Source organism: Wyeomyia smithii, chromosome 2 (genome assembly GCF_029784165.1).
Source record: "Wyeomyia smithii strain HCP4-BCI-WySm-NY-G18 chromosome 2, ASM2978416v1, whole genome shotgun sequence".
NCBI classification, from domain to species: Eukaryota; Metazoa; Arthropoda; class Insecta; order Diptera; family Culicidae; genus Wyeomyia; species Wyeomyia smithii.
Window position 1 is genome coordinate 17,644,816 of NC_073695.1, and position 23,237 is coordinate 17,668,052.

The 23,237-nt window shown below is 39.1% G+C and overlaps 1 protein-coding gene across 5 annotated transcripts in view; it reads left to right on the forward strand.

The window, feature by feature from the left end:
* Positions 1-23,237, forward strand: part of LOC129721217 (SPARC-related modular calcium-binding protein 2) — an 81,374-nt gene that overhangs the window by 46,646 nt on the left and 11,491 nt on the right. For 4 of the 5 annotated variants that reach the window (XM_055673522.1, XM_055673520.1, XM_055673523.1 and 1 more), the window contains 5 exons: positions 11,576-11,732; positions 11,799-12,059; positions 12,526-12,749; positions 12,853-12,967; positions 13,925-14,311. In XM_055673522.1, coding sequence (XP_055529497.1) covers positions 11,576-11,732; positions 11,799-12,059; positions 12,526-12,749; positions 12,853-12,967; positions 13,925-14,311 — 1,144 coding nt within the window. The remainder of the gene's footprint in view (positions 1-11,575; positions 11,733-11,798; positions 12,060-12,525; positions 12,750-12,852; positions 12,968-13,924; positions 14,312-23,237) is intronic. The other variant, XM_055673524.1, reaches the window with a different exon arrangement.

Genomic DNA, 23,237 nt, shown 5'->3' on the forward strand with positions numbered 1-23,237 from the left:
ATTGATGAAGGAGTTTTATGAAGGACTCTTCAAATGTTCTTTATTTACTCTTGGGAACTGTTGATAAATAAAAACCACAAGTACTTAAATAAATTCATGATAAAACTCGATAGATTTAGTAATGTTTTGATAAAACTTCTATAAAATATAAATAAAACTAAATCGTCTTTGGATTGTTACTTGGGAGACGACTCCCTCCATCCACTCGTCTCGCAGTTTTTTCCTCCTCCCAAATCCTGGAAATGACCCATTGCAGCGCTCTAGCCAGCGCCTCTCTCCCATGTCTAAAGAGCTCGCTCAGCAGTCCGTCTTTGCCTGCGGCTTTGTTGTTTTTCAGCTTCCCGATCTCACAAATAACTTCATGAACACCGGAAGCAGGTACTCGGTCATCTGCTGCTGGTGCTCCTAGGTTAGTTCCTGCTTCGCTTCTGTTTATTGTTTCGCCATTCAGGTGTGCATCGAAATACTCCTTCCACCTGTCGACCACCTCGCTGGCATCCGTGAGAAGGTTCCCGTCCGCGTCGTTGCACATATCGACTTGCGGCACATAGCCTCTACGAGACTGGTTTACCTCCTCATAGAACTTCCGCGTATCATTGGCACGGTACAGCTGGTCCAGCTCCTCGTGTTCACGATCCTCGTCATACCAGTCGTTTCTGCCACTCGGTGCTTCCACTCCTAGTGTCGTCATTGCGGTCTCCCCGATAGCTGTGCGAATGCTGCAACAGCCGCCTTCGAGAGGTGATGCGTCAAGCCCCTCCGCCGTTGGTACTACCGCTTCGAGCTGTTGCGCGTATTCCTCCGCAGTCTGGTGTTCCCGGAGCTGCTTCATGTTAAGCCTCAGGGTTCGGCGATGTCGCGCGTGATATACGGTCGACATTAAGGATAGTGTAGTTATAGAACCAGCCTTTTGTTCTCAACAAACACAACCTGTCACTGATCGCCTGCCACTTGATCACACGACTCTGCATCCTGCCCAGCACTATAAAGCCGGTACCCAGCTCATTGGTTGTGCCGCTGCTCTAGTAGTATTGTACTGTGCCCTGCGTACCTCCGAACCTTTTTCCCTTCAGATAAAGCTCCGGGAGCGCAACGATGTCAAAATGGCGGGGTTCTAGCTAATCTAGCAGAATCCGGTCGCCACTCGGGGTGTTCAGCGATCTACAGTTCCATGTACCGATCTCACAATCGTCGTCCTTATTTCGTCGCCTAGGTCGTTGCCGATTGTTCCGGTCCGTATTCAATTCTTGATTGTTCGTAGTATTTCAATTTTGGCATGCTGCTTTACTAGGGCTGCAGATGCCTAGTCTCGCGACGGGGCTGCCGTCTTGGGTGTAGCTGGCGAGAACACCGCATTTCGTAATTAAGCCGTCCGCTGTGGATCAGATGCTGTTTGAGCCGCCCCTAACATGGAGAACAGACGCTTAGGCAAGCTGCTCTTCGAGGAGAACAAGTCAGACCGCCTTCTAGATAGTTACGTAGCTTTAAAATAACCCCCCTCCATTTGTTTTTGCCTTTCTCCTAGAAAGGTATAGCAATCACTTGCAAAACCGAAGATATAAAAGTGCTCCAAAGGGCCGAATGGCATATATCACTCGACTTAGCTCGACGAGCTGAGCATTTTCTGTATGTGTGTGTGTGTGTGTGTGTGTGTATGTGTGTGTGTATGTGCAGATTTTTATTCTCACTCAATTTTCTCAGAGATGGCTGGACCGATTCTCATGAAATTAATTGCAAATGAAAGGTCATGTTGCCCCATAAGATTCTATTAAATTTCATTGTAATCGGATTTTTAGTTTAGAGGTTATGTATCAAAATGTAAAAATCATGAAACATCATTATCTCAAAAACTACACAACCGATTTGAACAAAATTGATTTCAAATGAATGGGCTACCTAAAATACTTTTAATTTTCGAAATTTATGAAGATTGAACTTGTGGTTCAAAATTTATGAAAAGAAACGTGTTCTGAAGACTGTTTAATCTCACTCATGTTTCTCAAATACGGCTGAACCGATTTTCATAAAATCAGTGTCAAATGGAAGGTCTAGTTGCCCCATAAGACCCTATTGATTTGTTTTGCAATCGGACTATTACTTTGCCTGTTATGTTTAAAAATGTGAAATCCAGCTATGAAAAGGAACATATTCCGAAGACTACTTAGACTCACTCGCCTTTCTCAGAGATGGCTGACCCGATTTCCTCAAAATTAGTGTCAAATGAAATGTCTAGCTGCCTCATAACATCCTATTGAATTTTACTGTAATCGAACTGTAACTTCGTCTGTAATGTACCTGAATGTGAAAATCACGAATCTTCATTATCTCAAATACTACACAACCGATTTGATCAATATTATTATCAGATGAGCGGGCTAGTTAAGGGTTAACTGATGAATTATGATTGAACATGTGGTTTCAAATTTTGGCTGCCCTATACGTTCCCATTTCATTTGATTACAATCGAATTTAAGCAACCCTTATTTATTAAATTGTTTATAAAACAACGGAAGTCTATTATCTCAAAGAATACATGACTTATTTGAACATTACTAGTGTCAAACGAACGAGTCATCTTTCAAACTTACAAATAACAAACTTTAAAACAATTTGATATGTGGCTCAACAGTTATGAAAAGAAAAAAAATGCAAAGACTATTGAAAACTATACCTGCTTTGATCGATTTATGTGGCCTCAACATAATTTAAATGTGGTATAGTACTATTTGAACGTTCAAAATTCATTGATTTCTTGCGATGTGTTTAAAAGCTGCAAATGCACGACGAATCGGCCATAGGATATGATCAAAGTCAAATAACAAATCGTTTAAAATGATTGGTTTTATCGAAATGACAACATCCTCGACTTTTGGCTTCTGTACATCGCCTTAATTCTGAATATATATTCATATTGGGTGGTATTCGGTCATTTTTAGCAGATTTTCTGGCATCAAACTGACACCAGAAATATCCATATTGGAAGGTATTTAGTTATTTTGGTTGTTTTACAGAAACTAAAAGTGGTCGTCTTTAAATTCAAAACGGTGTCCAGGGTCAATGTTTGGTTTCCATGCATCATCTCGATTACGGAAATATCCATATTGAGTATTATTCGGTCATTTTCGACTGTTTCCTAGAAGTTGCCATTTAGCCATTCAAAATGGTGCCTGAGGTCAATTGTTAGCTCATTGCATCATTCTAGTTCCAGAGATACTCATATTGGATGGTATTTGGTTATTTAGGCTGTTTTTCACAAACCGGAAGGCGCCATCTTGAATTTCAAAATGGTATTTAGCTAATTTCTGGCCTCTGAGTGTCATTCTGGTTGAAGAAATACCCATATAGGAAGTTATTCGATCATTTTCGGCTATTTCCCAGGAACCGGAAGTCGCCAACCTAGAATCCAAAATGGTGTCTGTGGTCGATTGCAGCTGCTGTGTATCATTCTAGATCCGGATATACTCATGTTAGACGGGAATCGGCCATCTTTGGCTGTTTTCCAGAAACCAGAAGTTGCCATCCTACAATTCAAAATGGTGTCTGAGGTCAATTTTTAGCTTCTTGTAACATTCTGGCTCCGGAGATACTCATATTGGGTGGTTTTTGGTCACTTTGGGCTGTTTTTCAGAAACCAAAAGTCGTCATTTTGGACTGCAAAATTGCCTGTGAAGTCAAATTCTTTCATCTGGGCGTAATTCTGGTTTCGAAAACATTCATATTCAATGGCATTTGGTCATTTGCGACTGTTTGCCAGACACCGGAAGTCATCATCTTGAAATTCAAGATTGTGTCTGTGATTTATTTTTGGCTTCTGTCCATCTTTTTGGTTCCGGAGATACTCATATTGGATGGTATTTGGTTATTTAGGCTGTTTTTCACAAACCGGAAGGCGCCATCTTGAATTTCAAAATGGTATTTAAGATAATTTCTGGCCTCTGAGCGTCATTATGGTTGAAGAAATACCCATATAGGAAGTTATTCGATCATTTTCGGCTATTTCCCAGGAACCGGAAGTTGCCAACCTAGAATCCAAAATGGTGTCTGTGGTCGATTGCAGCTGCTGTGTTTCATTGTAGATCCGGAGATACTCATGTTAGACGGGAATCGGCCATCTTTGGCTGTTTTCCAGAAACCAGAAGTTGCCATCCTACAATTCAAAATGGTGTCGGAGGTCAATTTTTAGCTTCTTGTAACATTCTGGCTCCGGAGATACTCACATTGGGTGGTTTTTGGTCACTTTGGGCTGTTTTTCAGAAACCAAAAGTCGTCATTTTGGACTGCAAAATTGCCTGTGAAGTCAAATTCTGTCATCTGGGCGTAATTCTGGTTTCGAAAACATTCATATTCAATGGCATTTGGTCATTTGCGACTGTTTGCCAGACACCGGAAGTCACCATCTTGAAATTCAAGATTGTGTCTGTGATTTATTTTTGGCTTCTGTCCCTCTTTCTGGTTCCAGAGATACTCATATTGGATGGTATTTGGTTATTTAGGCTGTTTTTCACAAACCGGAAGGCGCCATCTTGAATTTCAAAATGGTATTTAAGATAATTTCTGGCCTCTGAGCGTCATTATGGTTGAAGAAATACCCATATAGGAAGTTATTCGATCATTTTCGGCTATTTCCCAGGAACCGGAAGTTGCCAACCTAGAATCCAAAATGGTGTCTGTGGTCGATTGCAGCTGCTGTGTATCATTCTAGATCCGGAGATACTCATGTTAGACGGGAATCGGCCATCTTTGGCTGTTTTCCAGAAACCAGAAGTTGCCATCCTACAATTCAAAATGGTGTCTGAGGTCAATTTTCAGCTTCTTGTAACATTCTGGCTCCGGAGATACTCATATTGGGTGGTTTTTGGTCACTTTGGGCTGTTTTTCAGGAACCAAAAGTCGTCATTATGGACTGCAAAATTGCCTGTGAAGTCAAATTCTGTCATCTGGGCGTAATTCTGGTTCCGAAAACATTCATATTCAATGGCATTTGGTCATTTGCGACTGTTTGCCAGACACCGGAAGTCACCATCTTGAAATTCAAGATTGTGTCTGTGATTTATTTTTAGCTTCTGTCCATCTTTCTGGTTCCGGAGATACACATATTTGATGGGGATCGTCCATTTCAGGCCGTTTTCCAGAAACCGGAAGTTGCCATCTTACAATTGTTGTCTGAAGTCGATTTTTGGCTCCAGTCCATCATTACGGTTCCGATATTGAGTGATATTTGGTCGTTTGCCGTTGTTTTTTCGAAACCGGAAGTCGCCATTTTGGATTTCATAATGGCTTTTGAAGACGATTTCCATCGATTTTAGCTGCTGTGTATCATTCTAGATCCGGATATTATTATATTGGGTGGAAATCGGCCATTTTTGGATGTTTTCCAGAGACCGGAAGTTGCCATCTTATAATCCAAAATGTTGCCTGAGATCGATTAAGGAACAAATTTGTTTCTACTAAAAACATTCACCTGCCAAATATGGTTCCGGGGAGCTCCGTAGCCGCAAGGTTACAGCGTCCGCCTTGGTAAGCGGGTGGTCGTGGGTTCGAATCTTAGTAGAATCAGGCCATTTGATTGCCAAAGGACTTTAGCATGGGTTTATTCTCAGGCTTCCCACCAAGTACCTTTCCTTCAATCTGAGTTCTACAGTACCTCTGTTGACACTCCTTTTAACAAAAATAAGTTTCTGTTATTATAAAACTGGTGTGAGTAACGTATGAAAGTTCTCTCCAGGGAATTGTAATTAGCCGATATTGTTAGGAGGGATAGAGGCTCGGTATAGTAGAGTAGTAAGCTTGAAACGGAAAGGTAAAACTTACACGCAAGCACGGATATGAATGATAAGCGTATCACTTACTTCAATAGTGATACTGCCAATAATATGAAGTGCGGAGTACAAAAAACATTTGGCAATATCACAATAGATCTAATCTCTGGTCGCAGTGATGAGCCCACACAGGAAAAAAATGGTTCCATTTAGTTGGTTAGCTCTCGAAATGTGCAGAAATTTGTGTTTCATTTCCACTTCCAGAGAAAGAAGGGGCGTCCAACTCTTATGGACATATTTTTTATCTCTTAAAATATCTACATGCCAAATTCGGTTTCGTTTGCTTGGTTTGTTCTTGAGTTGTGCAGAAATTTATGTTCAATTTGTATGGGACCCCTCCCTTCCAGAAGAGGAGGGGTCTCAAACTATCATAGGAACCTTTATCGGCATCAAAAACCCCTACAAACAAATTTTCACGTCGATCGGTTCGGTAGTTTTCGAGCCTATATGGATCAGACAGACAGACAGACTTGACTGCATTTTTATATGTATCGATTACAACATCAATATTTTAGAACCTAAAGAGTGAATATACATTTATTAGATTGAAGCGTTCATGTAAATCTATTTAAACAAATAAAGTTTGAATGAGAAAGGCTGGGTCTGACCGCTAGGTGGATTAATTTAGGTTTTTTTTCAAATTTTATTATCAGAAACATACCTTGTATCATAACTGAACAAGAAAAGAAAAGAAAGTTATAAAAATGACCCCAAGCAGATAAAACAGTGATATAATAAACAATTAGAAAAAGTCCATTTTTTTCTTAGTTTTATATTTTCTACCTAGCTTGACTCTCCTCTTCCCCTCCACCCCTTTCATGCTATGTGATTCATGGATGTTCCTTTAGGGACGTGGTAATTTAAGTTTTCTACACTCTTGCTCACTTTGTTGTGCGTTATTAGATGAAAGCTGAGAATGAACTCGAGCGTCAAAATCTCTCTGACACCGAACGGTTTGATTCTCTGTGTTGTTGATAGAGACTGACTCAACGCTTACTACACCTATTTACCGAGCCTCGGTAGTTATTCTTGCCAAGTAAAAGCAAAGCAAAGCCTTGGTGCTACATTCCAAATTCGGAACTTGACCTTCTGTTTGTTATACTCAGACTTCGCAGCCAACTGTTTAGTGTACAGGACAATTGCGGGGCTAGCGCTACGATCCTACTGACACTAACAGTCTCTCCCGAGCCGAGACTCGAACCTACGACGACTGGCTTGTTAGGCCAGTATCGTACCTCGAGACCATCTGAGAGGTTCTTGCCAAGTACCGACGATTATAACTACTTGGCGAGGTGTATTCATTCAACTGTGTGTCTTTTTTCTGACCTTTTAGCGTGAGGAAAGGGAGGAGGGAGGAGTCTGAGAAACTCTACATGTACATCGTTCTTCAACCAAAAATGCATTCTAACTCGTTAACTACGTTAATTACGATTGTTCAATGTTCATGTGTCGAAAAAAAAAAACATCGCAAACACCCGTGATCACCCTTTTTTAAACTATTTGTTAAATTTAAAATAACGCTAGTTTTACAGCAAATGATTCACGCGCTTTGAACACACGCTACTAGCAAGAACAGTAAGAAAAAATATTGAAAAAGAATTCAGAATCAACTTTAAGGTTTTCTTCGAAGAGGCGTATTGATAATTTTCTTGTTGCCAAGAAAACCATCAATGGCACTATACTGACAACTCTTTGTATTCAAATCTTAAAGCTCACTTTAACGTTACTATTCTTTTTGTGGCGACCACACGGGCGCTAATACACCACTGCAATAGTTTCTAAGACACACTTGATCGTATAAAGCACTTTTTCATCGTGGAATGGTAGGCTACGAACTATTCCGTCATGACGGATTAGTTCAGAGTCTCTATGTTATAGCTTTTGACAGAACAATCTCGTGCTACACATTTATATCGCATACTTTTGAGCCATAGTTGTCATAGGGAACTATGTCATAGTTTTCATGCTTCGTGTGGCAGCACCAGGAGTTTTTTTTAATACTTTTTCTTAAAGTACAACATGTTGAGAATATTTTTTCTAATTTTCGTAGAGAGGCGATTTGAAGCGTGTACCGCCACGGCCCGATAAGCTAAACTTTTCTAAAAATAGCTTTGTCGTGTTCACGATTGCGATTGCTGTGTTCACGATTTTTTGATGCACAAAGCTTAGTTTTGCTGAAGAAATTCCTTTAATATAATTTACGACACTAAACAACTGCATTATTTGGAAAAACGTTCCCCTTTGCAACAGTAACGCAATACCCAGTATAACGAGCCTGAAGCAAACTCTGCAAGTCTGTTACTGCCGCTACCGCTACCGTTGCTGCTACCAGCCGCTACTTAGTTAGGTCCATCCTATTCTCCATCCACTAGTAAAATAAATGGTTTAAGCAGAAGCAGGCTCTCACATAAACCGATTCTGCATTGAGATGTTAGTGAAGTTTATATTTAGAATAATCTCCATATTCGTTTTTATGTGTTTATGTGTTTTTAGTTCATATTCTGTTTTATGGTGATTTATGACATCACTGTTTATGTCATTCTCATATCACACTGGACGATAAAAGCTCGAAAAAAAAGGCCCCGAAATTTTTTTTAATCATTTCTGTAAATTTTGGTGCTTCTAGTCAGCGTTGCCACTAAGTTTTCAATAAAATCTGGCAAAACGAAAATAAAAAGTCTGGCAAAAATCTGGTACTCATTGTCGGATGAAATCTCCGACAAAATTTAAAGTGGAGACCCTTTTTTTGTTCTCGCCGGGTGTAGGTAGGTAAGGGCCGACCATGGCACGTCTCGCAATGATGTCCTTTTTGCGAAACGACGCGGATAAAATCTGGCAAAAATCTGTCTCATTTTCAAATATCTAGCAGATTCTGAGGTTTATCTGTTCGTCTGGCGAACAAACAAAAATCTGGCAAAATCCAGATTTATCTGGCATACTGGCAACTTTGCTTCTAGTAAAAGAGAATCGCTATAACCGCTATGCCTCTGCGCTTCTGCAACGATTGGAGGGAATAAAGCAGTCGCGCGTAATACTTCGGTGTAAACGCGTAATCCAACCCGGGCGAGGCTGCTCATTTATGGGGTTTCGAAGTGTAGTGACTCCGTGAAGTGTACTCAGGAATTTATTCGTGTCTCACGGTGACCTTTTAGTCAGATCGGAGTAAATTTCGTTCGGTCGACGAATATCGCGATTAAATTAATGATCACGTGATGTATTTCAAAGAAACGCATCCGCTGAAGTGCGTTTGGCTTCTGGAAGATATTCTTGGATATTGCGGGTGGTGGATAGTTTTTCCGCGCGTTTGACAAGAAAGGTGAGAAAAAACACAAGCCTTCCATTCCACCGCAGTCGTGGAGATGTAGAGCTAATCTCGGTTCGGTTCAATAGTTTAACCAGAGATTGCTGACGCGTGGCTTTATATGAGCACATCGCAAATTGAAGTAGGTTCATTCGGTCGATAAATATCGTTGATAATCTATTGACTACGCAATGTATACTTTTCAAAGAACCGCCTTCGCCGGAGTGCGTTCACTTTCTCGAAAAATATTATGTTTTTGGTAACAATCACTTAAATGCTCCTAGTGACGAATGGTCCTCGCACGCGCCGCTCAACTAGATTCACGGTGTTTGACAAGAAAGATAACCATCTCTCGCCTTCGTAACGAGTTAACGTCCCGTGCAACACCGTTTGATTTCGTCACATACCACGGTGACGCAACCCTTCCTTTCCGTCGCAGCCATGGAGATGCAGAGGTAAACTCGGTCTCTGACAACAACAGCTGTCCTTCCTTACAATATCCTTCCTCATCCTAGCGATCGTAAGAACGTGGCCGGCGCCGTAATATACAACAATTGTAAGCACCGTTTACAAATGTTGTACATTGAAGATGGTTAACTAATCCCAAGTTGCTATATACGTGGTTCTCCGTGCAACTTCACTAACTCAGATCCATCACGGAAGAGCAACTACGAAATGTGCGGTCGTTCAAGCTCAAACTCAAGCTCCTGTAAGTTTTGGTGCTCCAAAAGGCCGCAGAGTAATTTCTCGCCGGGTTCGTGCTTCAACGTTGGCTTACGGAAAACACTTTTAAGCAGCAAGTTATCTCTGCTAGGTTCACTAAAATTCATGGGAATGGTTAAATAGCTATAATCTTTCTTTTTTTCTAGCTTGAGCTCTAGGGTAAAACCTGTGTTGACCAGTGTTAATAATAATGCCTTCGTACCTCTTTGATAAATATGTGATGATTATAATATTTTACGTTGTCTTAATACCTTTTCGTATCTCTTTTTGAATCAAGCGTTCTGCCCAAAGTACATTTGCAAGTTTCAAAACACAATTTGATGAATTAAATTGATGTATTAGGGAGGGCGTCAAAATTATTTTCAATCATAGAGCAACCCTCCATGCACCTGGTTTCAGTTTCTATTGACTTCCCCTGACTAAAGGGTACACCACAAGCGGTAAACAATTTTGTCCGACAGCGTTCGTGTTTTTTTTTTTCAACAAGACAGGCACTGGTTAAAAGGTTGCTCGATTAATAATTGTCAGTTGCCTTTTGCTTCGGCGGCGGCTTCCGATCATCGATGCAATAAATTAGCTCTATTTCCTAATAAAGGTGTAGTAGGCAATTAATGTTAGCTCACACCTCGAGGCATGTGATCAATCAGCGGGCTCACAAGTGGTCGCTTATGAGGTTATCGCTGGATAGGTTTTTTGCACAGGTTCAAAGGTATGTTTACTTTAACAAATAGTAATATTGTATTAACTCGAAAATGGATTTCGTTTTTATCAAACGAATTCACACGCTATGGGCGGTCGGTCGGCTGGCTTTAATGGGATTATTATTTAATAATATTAATAAACAATGCAGTAACAGCAATGGTAAACAAATAAAGCACCCTACTCGAGGATCGGATCGTGGCGCGTACGAGTGTGTACTTGTGTGTGCGCTCAGCAGCACGCTTGCTGTCGGCACCGTCTGGGCTTCCAATAGGGTGACTGCAACAGATAGCAGTACATATACACACATATGCCAGTCGAGTGCCAGACGGAACGAGAAAGATGAAACTTCGCTAAGCGCATCGCCGTCGGTTCGGTTTTGGGGCGGGCAGGAGTGATGTGGGAGGAAAAAATTAGCAATGTTGTTGAAGCGCTGATCGATAAGCTGCCCGCGGACAGCGAAGTAATTTGCAAACACTAATGAAAATTGGCGCCACCATTATCGTTCCGTTGGAAATTCCTGCGACGATTTTTTTCATGTGCTTAGAACGGTGTATTTTTACTCATTTGAAACTTTCTTCGACTGTTCGTGGCCAACAGGCGCAGTAATAGTACACCAGCGGAGTAAATTTCTGGTGTCGTTTTACAACCTACCTCTCCTCTAATTTTTCTTGAAACGCTAATGGTTGCTCAGTGAGGGCGAGGGATGTTTATTTATTAAACCACCTGGACAGTTCTGATGATATTTTGTTACAGCCAATTTCACGAATGCAGCTTGACTGGCATCAATAAACGAGCAGCACCCCTGCTGGCAGTTTGAGAGATGGTGATCTCTGTCGATCGTATTTAATGGAAACGTTTGGTCTAATAGAGTCGTTTCATTTAACAGTGATCGTCGTTTTTTTTTTTGTCTGGCTACATATGCAAACACACGCGCGATGAGAGATAAAATATGACCGTTCAAATATTGCAGATTAAAGCTGTGGTAATTGACATTAATTGGACGTTTACTGTTCCGTTCGTTATCTTTCAGATCTCGGAATGCACTGCAAAGGGAGGCGAATGCGACGAAAGTAAGGGGCGTCCGGTGTGCGGCACCGACAACCAAACCTATCCAACGAGGTGTCACCTAATTAGAGCACAGTGCAGTGGCCATCAGGTGAGCCTGAAGCATCGGGGGACTTGTAAGGGTGGGTGTTACCTAACAATTTACTTTTCTGGATACACAAGTGACGAGCTGTCCTTTCTACTTGCAGATGTGTGCCTTGCATCCCGCACATATGCCCTGCAGCACCGGTCCAGCTCGGCGTACGGGGTTAAATTTGTACCACGTTGCCGGGAGGATGGAACTTACGCTCCGGTCCAGTGCCTGGAGAGTGTCGGCTGTTGGTGTGTCAACAGTCAAGGTAAACCACTGCCCAACACGACGGTACAGCACGGGAAACCGGTTTGCGTGAAGAAGGGTAAATCGAACCAGCGTCGATCTTCGCCGAGAAATCCGGTTAGGAACAAACGCAGTGAGTATATACGCATTTTGGTCACGAGGGGATTCTACACTTCGTCTGAGTCGTCAAAAAATATTTGTCAATCCGATAATTTATGACCCATCGGATAGGCAGCCCTTCGATTTTGGGCACATCTCCATCACGGGGCGATTAACGAGACTTTTCATAAATTACAAATGTATCAGGTTTACAGATGGTGTCCAACGGATCTCATCGTCAACCATTAGAATACAGTTCTTTATGGTGGAAAGTTTTTCGTGACGAATGATTAAACGTCAGAGGTGCACATCAATTAAGATTTATAGAAATGATTTTTCGAAACATTTTTAGTAACTGTAGAGACACAAAATTTTGTATTAGTATATTTAAAATTTATCCGTCTGTGTTGACGTAAAAATGCGTCTAATTTCTATGTGGTTCTATCGCTACAAATCCAAGATCAAAGCCCTCAGCACTAACGGCTAATTCTGTGTTGCAGGTTGTTCACGCATGGACCGTGCCCTGTTCAACCGTAATCTGCTTAAGCTGTTCGAGAACGAACACATTCGCGTTCAGCACAACGTAAGAGGAAGCTTGACGGCAATGTCCAGCGCTGTCAGCGAGAAAACCGTACTGGACTGGAAGTTTGGCTCGATGGACGGAAACAAGAACGGAATGCTTGACAAGAGCGAATATCGGGAGCTGAAGCGGTTGATCAAGAAGGTGAGTCATTCGACCGCACAAACCAGGGTGAAATCAGTGTCAATCTGCCTGTTAGAAGCGATAAGCTATTTATGCGCATAACTTGTTTGCATTTACTACCCAGGTCGTCAAGCCGAAACGTTGCGGTCGTTCGTTCGGGAAGAGCTGCGATGTCGATCAAGACGAACGGCTGTCCCGGCTGGAATGGTCCAATTGCTTCTCCAAAGATAACCTCACGCGTAAGTGGTAGCCGCTAAGCTGTGCTTTCCCGTGCACACTAAGTTCAGCATCCATCTATTAATAGCACCGACTAATGTATGCACCCACGATTGATTATTATTCTATTCAACCCGTTGTTCGAACAGAGAAAAAACTTCACATTGGTATGGAAAGCTCTAGCACACATGCACACGTCAGCGATCCAGCAGTTTGGCTGGTGGCCAAGATTTAATTTGACATCACGAGAACAAATTAATAATTGAGAAGAAGAAGAATAAGAACCGATTTGCTTGAACAGAACGTCGTATCAACAACACATTCCTCGGCATTTTGAGATTTACTGGCGCCACGATTTTGGGTGCTGAGGGGAGTTGGGGCAAAATCAGAAGATTAATTGTGATTTATGCTTATATTTCAACGGGCTATTTGACTTCGCTAATAACATGGAAGTTTTAGAGAAAGATTTTAGAATTCAACTTACGTTTTTCGTGCTTGTTTTTATGTGACTGTGTATTATCGTAATATTGGAATTCTCCAGTGAATAATGTTTTCGCGAGAATGAATTATTGAAATCCAGCATCTGACATCCGCGTTAGTTATTAGCTGCTTAAAGGTCGGGCGTTTTTTTACGAGATTGCCGACAAACTGCGAGAGAAGGTGGAATTATCACCTATTTTGGTGTTCTTTATTATTTTGTTTGCGTAGTGCTCCGTGGTGAACTGGTCGTGGGTGTGTGGTAGAGCCTTCCCAATTTCTAACAACTCACCGAATAATGTCAGTGGCTAACCCAAGGTTCGCCCTCTATCGTTACAAATAGCACTTCGACGTGTGATTAAAATATTTTGTAATTAATTTCAACTCAATTCTTTCTTCTCTATCGTATCAAAACCAAACTCAACCCGTTCGCGATAATCAAAACAACTAAAAATGCTACCCGAAACAAACAAAAACCAAAAACATAAACCTTTGTCCATCAGCCGAGATGGATCACTATCCGTCACACTCATCATCCTCATCAACTACTTCCGGTGGTACTACTTCTGGTGGACTGTACGCCACCGCTGCCCATCATCACCATCATCACCAGGGTGCGGTCGTCGGCGGTGGCGGTGGCGGGGGTGGCACGTTAATCGGTGTCGGTGGCTCGCACTCTTCCTCTAGCTCTAGCACCCATCACCACCATAGTTTCCTCCGGTACGATGAATCACAGCAGAATGGCTCCAGCCAAGATTACAATGATTTTGACGATGAAGATGATTACTCAGAAAATGACGACGATTCGGACGAACTGCCCGACAGTGATAACACGCTACTAAACGGACTGCACTTTAGCATTGCCGGCAAGCGGCTGCAGCCCAACCTGTGTATGTATCTAAATGCTTGTTGAATCAGCTCAGAAATACTCCTACTGTCCCTCACGTTTGCTTCCTAGCGTTGTTCAGTTTTTGTTCGTGTTTATTATTATAGTTTGATTTGATGTGTTTGTATACGCGCTTTTCTCTGTGTAGAAACAATGACGGATGCTAAGATACAGATCCCGATCAAATTCCAAGCGAATTTTTGGCCGAATTGTCTTCATTTTCAAAACCAAACAAAAAAAAGCAAAACAAAACATTCAAACGGAAACCCACTTTGAACACTAATTTTGGTACTTGGCAAAATTTAATCTTTTTTTTGTAACTCATCCTTAACATCTGTCATTTCTCTCATTATACTGTTATTTGTTGTGTGTTTAGAACTGTTCGGTTGTAATTTTTTTTCCAGTAAAGTAATATAGAGATATATTTTTATTATATTAGAGTTGGAACTGTTTTTCGACACGGATCATCGATGGTGTAATGTTCTCGGATGTCGCACTTTTTCTCTCGGCTGTAATTTAAATTCACCTTTACATTCCAAGTAATGATTGGGTACTCATGAAACAAGATTACGAAATTCAAAAACGTTTCTTACCTATGTATTTTGTTGATGATCGTGTATTTTGAGTCATTTGTCTTCAAAAACCATGGTATGTTAGAAAAATTCTATTAATGTTAACAATATCAAGAATATCCAAGATGTCATAAATAGCGCATTTCGCGCAAACTTAACCAGATGTTGGCAATGCCAGAATTCAATGAAACTTTGTGGGCGTATAGGTCTTACTAATCCAAGCGTCCTTTTATTGAAAATTATCTGAACTAATATTTGAAAAGGGTTGAAGTTTTTATTTTCTGAACGATATATACAGGGTGCGGCAGAAAAAATGCGAAACTGTGTGGTAATACTTCAAATTGTTTTTATGAACTACTTGGTTCTTCAAAATAATGCTATTCACTACGATATTGATTTTAACGCCAGCGTCAATAGAACAAACGGCGTTTTCAAACCGTTGCACACCACCAAGTCAAACATCATGGAACTTGCCGGAGTATGGATGTTGAATAGCTATTCGCCGGACAACAGCATTATAACTCTTTCCTTTTTCAAAAAAAAAAAACAATCTCTTCGAAAGAGTTATTTGTAGCTCCTTTGCCCGCTTCATAAGTAATGTTTCATGCTACCTCTAGAAGATCAATTTTACAGAAATGTTGGCTTCCTTAGCATGTTCCCTGTTGGCTGTTAGGAATCTTTGTGCGGGCCGATTTGATCACGTTTAGCGTACGTGCAAACCGCGAACCTTTACTTTACGGGTTCCGCTGCTTAGGGCAATCCAGTAGAGACTTTTTAATGCGATAAAACGTGTTCAAAAACAACCTATTACCCTGGAAACCATCTTCGCGTCTTCTAGGCGAGCGGTAAGCTCGTAATACCTTCTTTAGCGTTCATTTTTTTTAATTTTCAATAAAATAATTCGAATTTTGAGCTCTTGAAAGTGAACGTAACCGAATACACTGTCAACAGGAATAAGTCATTAGTAAAACAAATTACCCCAATATTAAAGCTTAAACATTTTCGCATTTTTCCCTGCCGCACTCTGTATAAATGACAACAAATAGGGAGAAGTTGTCACTAGATGACTTTCTAGGGAATTCTCCGAACTGTGATTTTAAAATATTGAAAAAAATCAAGTTGAGATTTTACACTGAAAAAAGTTCATTTCCAAAAGATTTTTTTTCAGTAAATGAAAAATAAAATCGATCGTTCCATTTTTTTTAAATTATTTTTTTTTCAATAGACAACTAAATTGTTGTAAAAAATGCTGCATATGAATGAGTTTATGTAAGAAAAACTTTTTTCCCTAAGAGTTTCAGTCAACTAAATTGAAATTCTCTATCTAGAAAACGTATTGGGAAAAAATTTGAGATGACCGATTTGTTTGTTTGAATGTAAACAATGTAAAAGTGTCAAAACTGTTAAAAATGTCAAAAATATGAAAAATGTTAAAATTATCGAAAAAATAAGCTAAAATATGCTATAACTTGCTAAGGAAAAGTCCTGCAGACGTGTGGCCTTCAACAAAACCTAAATTAATCCACCTAGCGGCCAGACTCAGCCTTTCTTATTCAAACTTATTATTTGTAAAAATAGATTTACATAAATGCTTAAATCCAAAAAGGTATATTCACTCTTTGGGTTCTAAAATATTGATGTTGTAATTAAAGTATAAAATATGAAATTTGACGTAATGTTAGTGATTCAGAAATAGCGAAATATAAGAAATGACTCTTAATTTCGAACAATTTAATCACGAGCGATACCGGGAACGTTCAAATAGTACGATACCACATTTAAATCATGTTGAGGCCATATGTATTGATCAAAGCCGCTATAGTGTTGAATAGACTTTGAATTTCTTTTCTTTGCAAACTTTTGAACAGTATATCAAATTTTATGAAGTTTGTTATTTGTAAGTTTGAGAGATGACTCGTTTGTATGACACTTGTTATGTTCAAATAAGTCGTTTAATACTTGAGATAATAGACTTTCGTTGTTTTACAAATTAAAACATAATGGTTGCTTAAATTTGATTACAATCAAATGAAAAGGGAACGTATGGGGGAGCCAAACTTTGAAACCAAGTGTTCAATCATAATTCATCAGTTAACCCTTAACTATCCCGTTCATTCGATCTGTTGTGTAGTTTCTAAAATAATGAAGTTTAGTGATTTTCACATTTCGATACATTACAGACGAAGTTACATTCCGATTACAGCAAAATTCAACAGGGTGTTATGTGGCAGCTAGACCTTTCATTTGATACTAATTCTGTGGAAATCGGGTCAACCATCTCTGAGAAAAGTGAGTGAGCCCAAGTGGTCATCAGAATATGTTTCTTTTCATAGCTGGATTTCACATTTTTAAACATAACAGGAAAAGTAATAATCCGTTCGCAAAAAAAAAAAATCATTAGGGTCTTATGGGGCAACAAGACTTTCCATATGACACTGATTTTATGAAAATCGGTCCAGCCATCTCTGAGAAACATGAGTGAGATTAAACAGTCTCCAGAACACGTTTCTTTCTGTAACTTCTGAACCATATATTCAATCTTCATAAAATTCAAAAGTTGAGGGTTTTTAGGTAGACCGTTCATTTGAAACCAATTTTGTTCAAATCATTGATGTTTCGTGATTTTTACATTTTGATACATAACCTCTAAACTAGAAATCAGATTACAATAAAATTCAATAGGGTCTTATAGGGAAACTAGAACCTTAATTTGCAATTGATTTCATTGAAATCGGTCAGCCATCTCTGAGAAAATCGAGTGAGATTGGGAGAGCGTTACACACAAACATGCAGAAAATGCTCAGCTCGTCGAACTGAGTCGAGTGGTATACGACATTCGGCCCTTTTGAGCACTTTTATACCTTTAGTTTTTGCAGTGATTGCTATACCTTTCTAGGAAAAAGGCAAAAAGTGAAATGATAGAAATGACTTTTGATTTCAACTTCAATCCCGAGCAAGGCCGCAAACATTGAAATAGTACAATATTAAATTTAAATGATGTTGAGGCCACATATTTTGATCGTAGCTATAGTTTCAAACAGTCTGCGGGTTACGTTTCTTTCTATAAATTTCAAACCACATGTTTAAACATTATGAAATTCATTGTTTAAGGGTTTAAAAGCCCATTTATTTGAATTCAACTATGTTCATAGCTTCTGAGATATAAGAGCGTTTTTCACATTCTGACGCAGCGCCAAAACTAAAAGTTTGATTACAATAAAATTCAATAGCAACCTAAGCGGCAAATAGACCCTTCATTTGACACCAAGATAGAAAGAATCGTTCAGACCATCTCTGAGAAAAGTGAGTGCGAAAGAAATTGCACATACACACGTACACACCCACACACAAACATATACACCTATACATGCATATATGCAGAAAATGCTCGATTCGTCGAACTGAGATGAGTAGTATATGACATTCGGCCATTTCAAAAATTTTTCTACCTTTTAATTAGCCAGTGATCGTTAGGAGAAAGTCAATATGTTTTCTTTCATTATGTGATTTCACATTTTTATGAACAACGGACACAGTTACAATCCGATTGCAATGAAATTCAATAGCAACCTATGGGGCAACTAGACCTTTCATTTGACACTAATTTTGTGAAAAGCGGTTCAGCCATCACTGAGAAAAATGAGTGAGTTTAAACAACCTCAGGATAACTTTTCTTTACATAACTTTTGAACCATATGTTCAATCATAACGAAATTCAAAAGTTAAGGGTTCTGGGGACAGCCCAATCTTTTAAAACCAGTTTTATTGAAATGGGTTGTGTGGTTTCTGAGATATTGATGTTTCGTGATTTTTACATTTTGATACATAACCTATAAACTAAGAATCCGATTACAATGAAATTCAATAGCAACCTATGGCGCAACTATACCTTTCATTTGCAATTAATTTTATGGAAATCGGTCCAGCCATCTCTGAGAAAAGTGAGTGAGAAAAAAAAGTTGCACATACACACACACATACATACATACATACAGAAAATGCTCAGTTCGCCGAAAGAAGTCGAGTGGTATATGACATTCGGCCATTGGGACCACTTTTATACCTTCGGTTTTTCCAGTGATTGCTATACCTTTCTAGGAGAACGGCAAAACGTGTGTTCTGTATGCCCAAATGCTTCTTTAGAACAACGCTTTCTTGTAAAATGTAACTAACAAAAGTTAAGTACAAAAAACTTACTTTTAAGTAACTTTTATAGAGAATACTCTGTAACTCTGTACTCAATGAAGATAGGAATTTCGTTTGTTTAGCAAAGTTTGATATTTTTGCACGTTCTAAAACTTTGCTGAATAAGCCATTTCTCTATCTCTTAACACAAAAAAGTTAGTATTATTGATATATGAAAACCTACTGTGACATATGCTCGCCGTACTCAAATATGGGTGGATTGGGACAAATGAAACCTAAAGGAGTTCATAGTACTTCAGCTTAACTAAGGAAAAGTTTTGACATCATGATTCCTTTTGCCCCTTTTTAACCTATACGTTCTTGAAGTTATCGAAAAAATAAGCTAAAACATGAGTTATCGAAAAAATAAGCTAAAAATATGAAATAAGAAAAAATCCTAGATTTACAGTCAGGTTGTTTTACGCGGTTTTTTTATACGCAGAAATTTTTCTACGAGGTTTTTTTACGCGGATTTTTGAATTAACGCGGTTTTTTTACGCGATACCGCGCTAATTCAAAAAAATTTTCGCGAATTTTTGAATTAACGTTGGTTTGGAATTGGAACCAGAAACGTTTATGTGTTTATCTAGTAAAAGACTTAGTCCAAAAAATACTCTCCGTCCATCGAAAGATCCGGAATGACCGTCAAAGAGGACAATTTCAAATACTGGTTCTAGAGCGTCTCGGGTTTTTTCTAAAGCCCTTCTTGCTGGACTACTTTACGCGGATTTTTTAAAAAACGTGTTTTTTACGCGGATTTTTGAATTAACGCGGTTTTTTTACGCGGATTTTTGAATTAGCGCGGTTTTTTTTTACGCGGATTTTTGAATTAACGCGGTTTTTTCTACGAGGTACGTATCCCCCGTGTAAAAAAAAAACCTGACTGTATATGGTCTTTGGGGAAAATTTGTGTTATGTGTATCCTAACAATTTCTGCGAACAACACTTGCGTGTAAAATGCAACCAACAAAAGTTAAGTACAAAAAACTTAATTTTAAGTAAGTACCATAAAATATATTTTATAACTTTCTGCCGAAAAAAGTTAGGATTTTTATTCGTTCAACAAAGTTTCATATTTTTGAATTTCCAACAACTTTTCTGAATAAACCATTCCTCCATCTTTGAACACAAAAAAGTTAGATTTTTTATTTTTAGTATAGTAAACTTTCCAAATTTTTTGACAATTTGCGATTATGCGGGTCATTTAAATAAACAATCGTTCCGAAGAAACTATTAAGGTAGAACGAAGGTGAAAGACGCTATGGAATTAGGTTCAAATTTTTGCCTTATTGGACCACTGTGCACTGTGCGATGGTCTATGCAAGACTACCCTACCTATTCCTAATTCTTTGAAAAACAATTCTTAGAGATAGTAAAAAGTGATCACCCACATCGTTGAAGACCCTCAGGCAAAAGTTAAATGGATTGTTCTGGTCCTAAGCAGTTCTGTATATAGAAACAGAAAAAAGCGAAGGTCTTTTAAGTTGCCGGAGAGGAACTTAAAGTGGAATTGAAGGCAGTCGATGTTTCCGTCAAGTATGTCGAAAATAAGTATTATCTGGATTCTCTGTCGTCTTGATCCAAACGTTTCCAAATTGATTAATGCGCAGCGAGTTGGATATTCCGAGAGATGAAGAGGATCTTGTCATGGTAAATTGCGTAGCGCAAACCTGATGAACAGTCTCTGTATCCGTTCAATTTTGATAACAAGCTAAATATGAAACGGAGCCGAAATGGGAGCAGCGTACTCTAGAAGGTTACAAAAGTGTAGTACAGTGTCTTCAGAGCATAGATATCCGTAAAATAACAAACGTATCGCCGGATGAATCCAAGAACAGCACATGCGTGCGATTAAATTAATACTACGTGGTCGTTGAACCACAGTTTGGAGTCTAGCGCAGGATTTGTAAAAAGACTGTATGGCGACACTATACTAACAACAGCTCGTTCTTTTTACTCTCACAGCCTCATGAATAAACTATTGCAGCTGTCATTGACTCGCATTTTTTTCGTTTCTCCTTTTATCTTAGGCCGGTGGCATAATGAATACGAAGCAAACCGTTTCATATGTGTTTCCATTGTTGATATTATTCCCTACATAAAAACCTAAATTAATCCACCTAGCGGGCAGACCCAGCCTTTCTCATACAATTTTTTATTTGTAAAAATAGATTCACATGAACGCTTCAATCCAATAAATGTATATTCACTCTTTAGGTTCTAAAATATTGATGTTGTAATCGATACATATAAAAATGCAGTCAAGTCCATATAGGCCCGAAAACTACCGAACCGATCGATGTGAAAATTTGTATGTAGGGGTTTTTGGTGCCGATAAAGGTTCCTATGATAGTTTGAGACCCCTCCCTCTTCTGGAAGGGAGGGGTCCCATACAAATGAAACATAAATTTCTGCACATCTCAAGAACAAACCAAGCAAATGAAACCGAATTTGGCATGTGGATGATTTAAGGGGTAACTAATATGTCCATAATAGTTGGATGAAACACAAATTTGTGCACATCTTGAGAACTAATCAACCAAATGGAACAGAATTTGGCGAGTAAATATTTTTAGAGGTAACAAATATGTCCATAATGGTTTGCCGCCCCTCCCTCTTCTGGAAGTACATGTTTCTTTACAAATTTTCGCACATCTCGCGAACTAATCAACTAAATGGAACCATATTGGCAGGTGAATGTTTTTAGTGGTAACAAATATGTTCCATAATCGACCTCAGACAACATTTTTGATTGTAAGATGGCAACTTCCGGTTTCTGGAAAACAGCCGAAAATGGCCGATTTCCACCCAATATAATAATATCCAGATCTAAAATAATACACAGGAGCTAAAATCGACCACAGATAGCATTTTAAATTCTAAAATGGCGACTTCCGGTTTCTGAAAACAGCAGAAAATGACCAAATACCACCCAATATGAGTTTTTCTTTAACCAGTATGCCGTTCAAAATCCAGAAATTTTCTCCAAATGCCATTATGAAATCAAAAATGGCGACTTCCGGTGTCGGAAAAACAGCGGCAAACGACCAAATACCACCTAGTATGGGTATTTCCGGAACCCTAATGATGCACTGGAGCCACAAATCGACTTAAGACAACATTTTGAATTGTAAGATGGCAACTTTCGGTTTCTGGAAAACAGCCTGAAATTGACGATTCCCATTAAATATTAGTATTTCTGGAACCAGAAAGATGCACAGAAGCTAAAAATTGATCACAGATACAATCTTGAATTTTAAGATGGTGACTTCCGGTGTCTGGCAAACAGCCGGAAATGACCAAATACCATTCAATATGAATGTCGGAACCAGAATTACGCCCAGATGACAGAAATTGATTTCACAGGCAATTTTAAAGTACAAAATGACGACTTTCGGATTCTGAAAAACAGTCCAAAGTGACCAAATATCACTCAATATGAGTTTTTCTTAAACCAGTATCCTAAATACCATTTTGAAATCCAAGATGGCGACTACCGGTTTGTGAAAAACAGCCTAAAATAAACAAATAGTATGCAATATGAGTATCTCTGGAACCAGAATGATGCAAAGAGCTAACAATTGACCTCAGGCACCATTTTGAATTGCTAGATGGCAACTTATAGGCAACAGTCGGAAATGACCGAATAATACTCAATATGGATATTTCCGTAAACGTGATGATGCATAGAAACCAAACATTGACCCTGGACACTTTTTTGAATTTGAAGACGACCACTATTAGTTTCTGGCAAACAACCAAAAATACCTCCCAATATGGATATTTCCGGTGTCAGGTTGATGCCAGAAAGTCTGCTGATAATGACAGAATACCACTCAATATGAATATACTCAGAATTAAGGCGATGTACAGAAGCCAAAAGACGAGGATGTTGTCATTTCGATAAAACCATTCATTTCAAACGATTTGTTATTTGACTTTGATCATATCCTATGGCCGATTCGTCGTGCATTTGCAGACTTCAAACAAACCGCAAGGAATCAATAAACTTGGAACGTTCAAATAGTACGATACCACATTTAAATTATGTTGAGGCCACATATATCGATCAAAGCAGGTATAGTTTTTAAATTTCTCTTCTTTCCATAACTTTTGAGCCACATATCCAATTGTTATGAAGTTTGTTATTTGTAAGTTTGAGAGATGACTCGT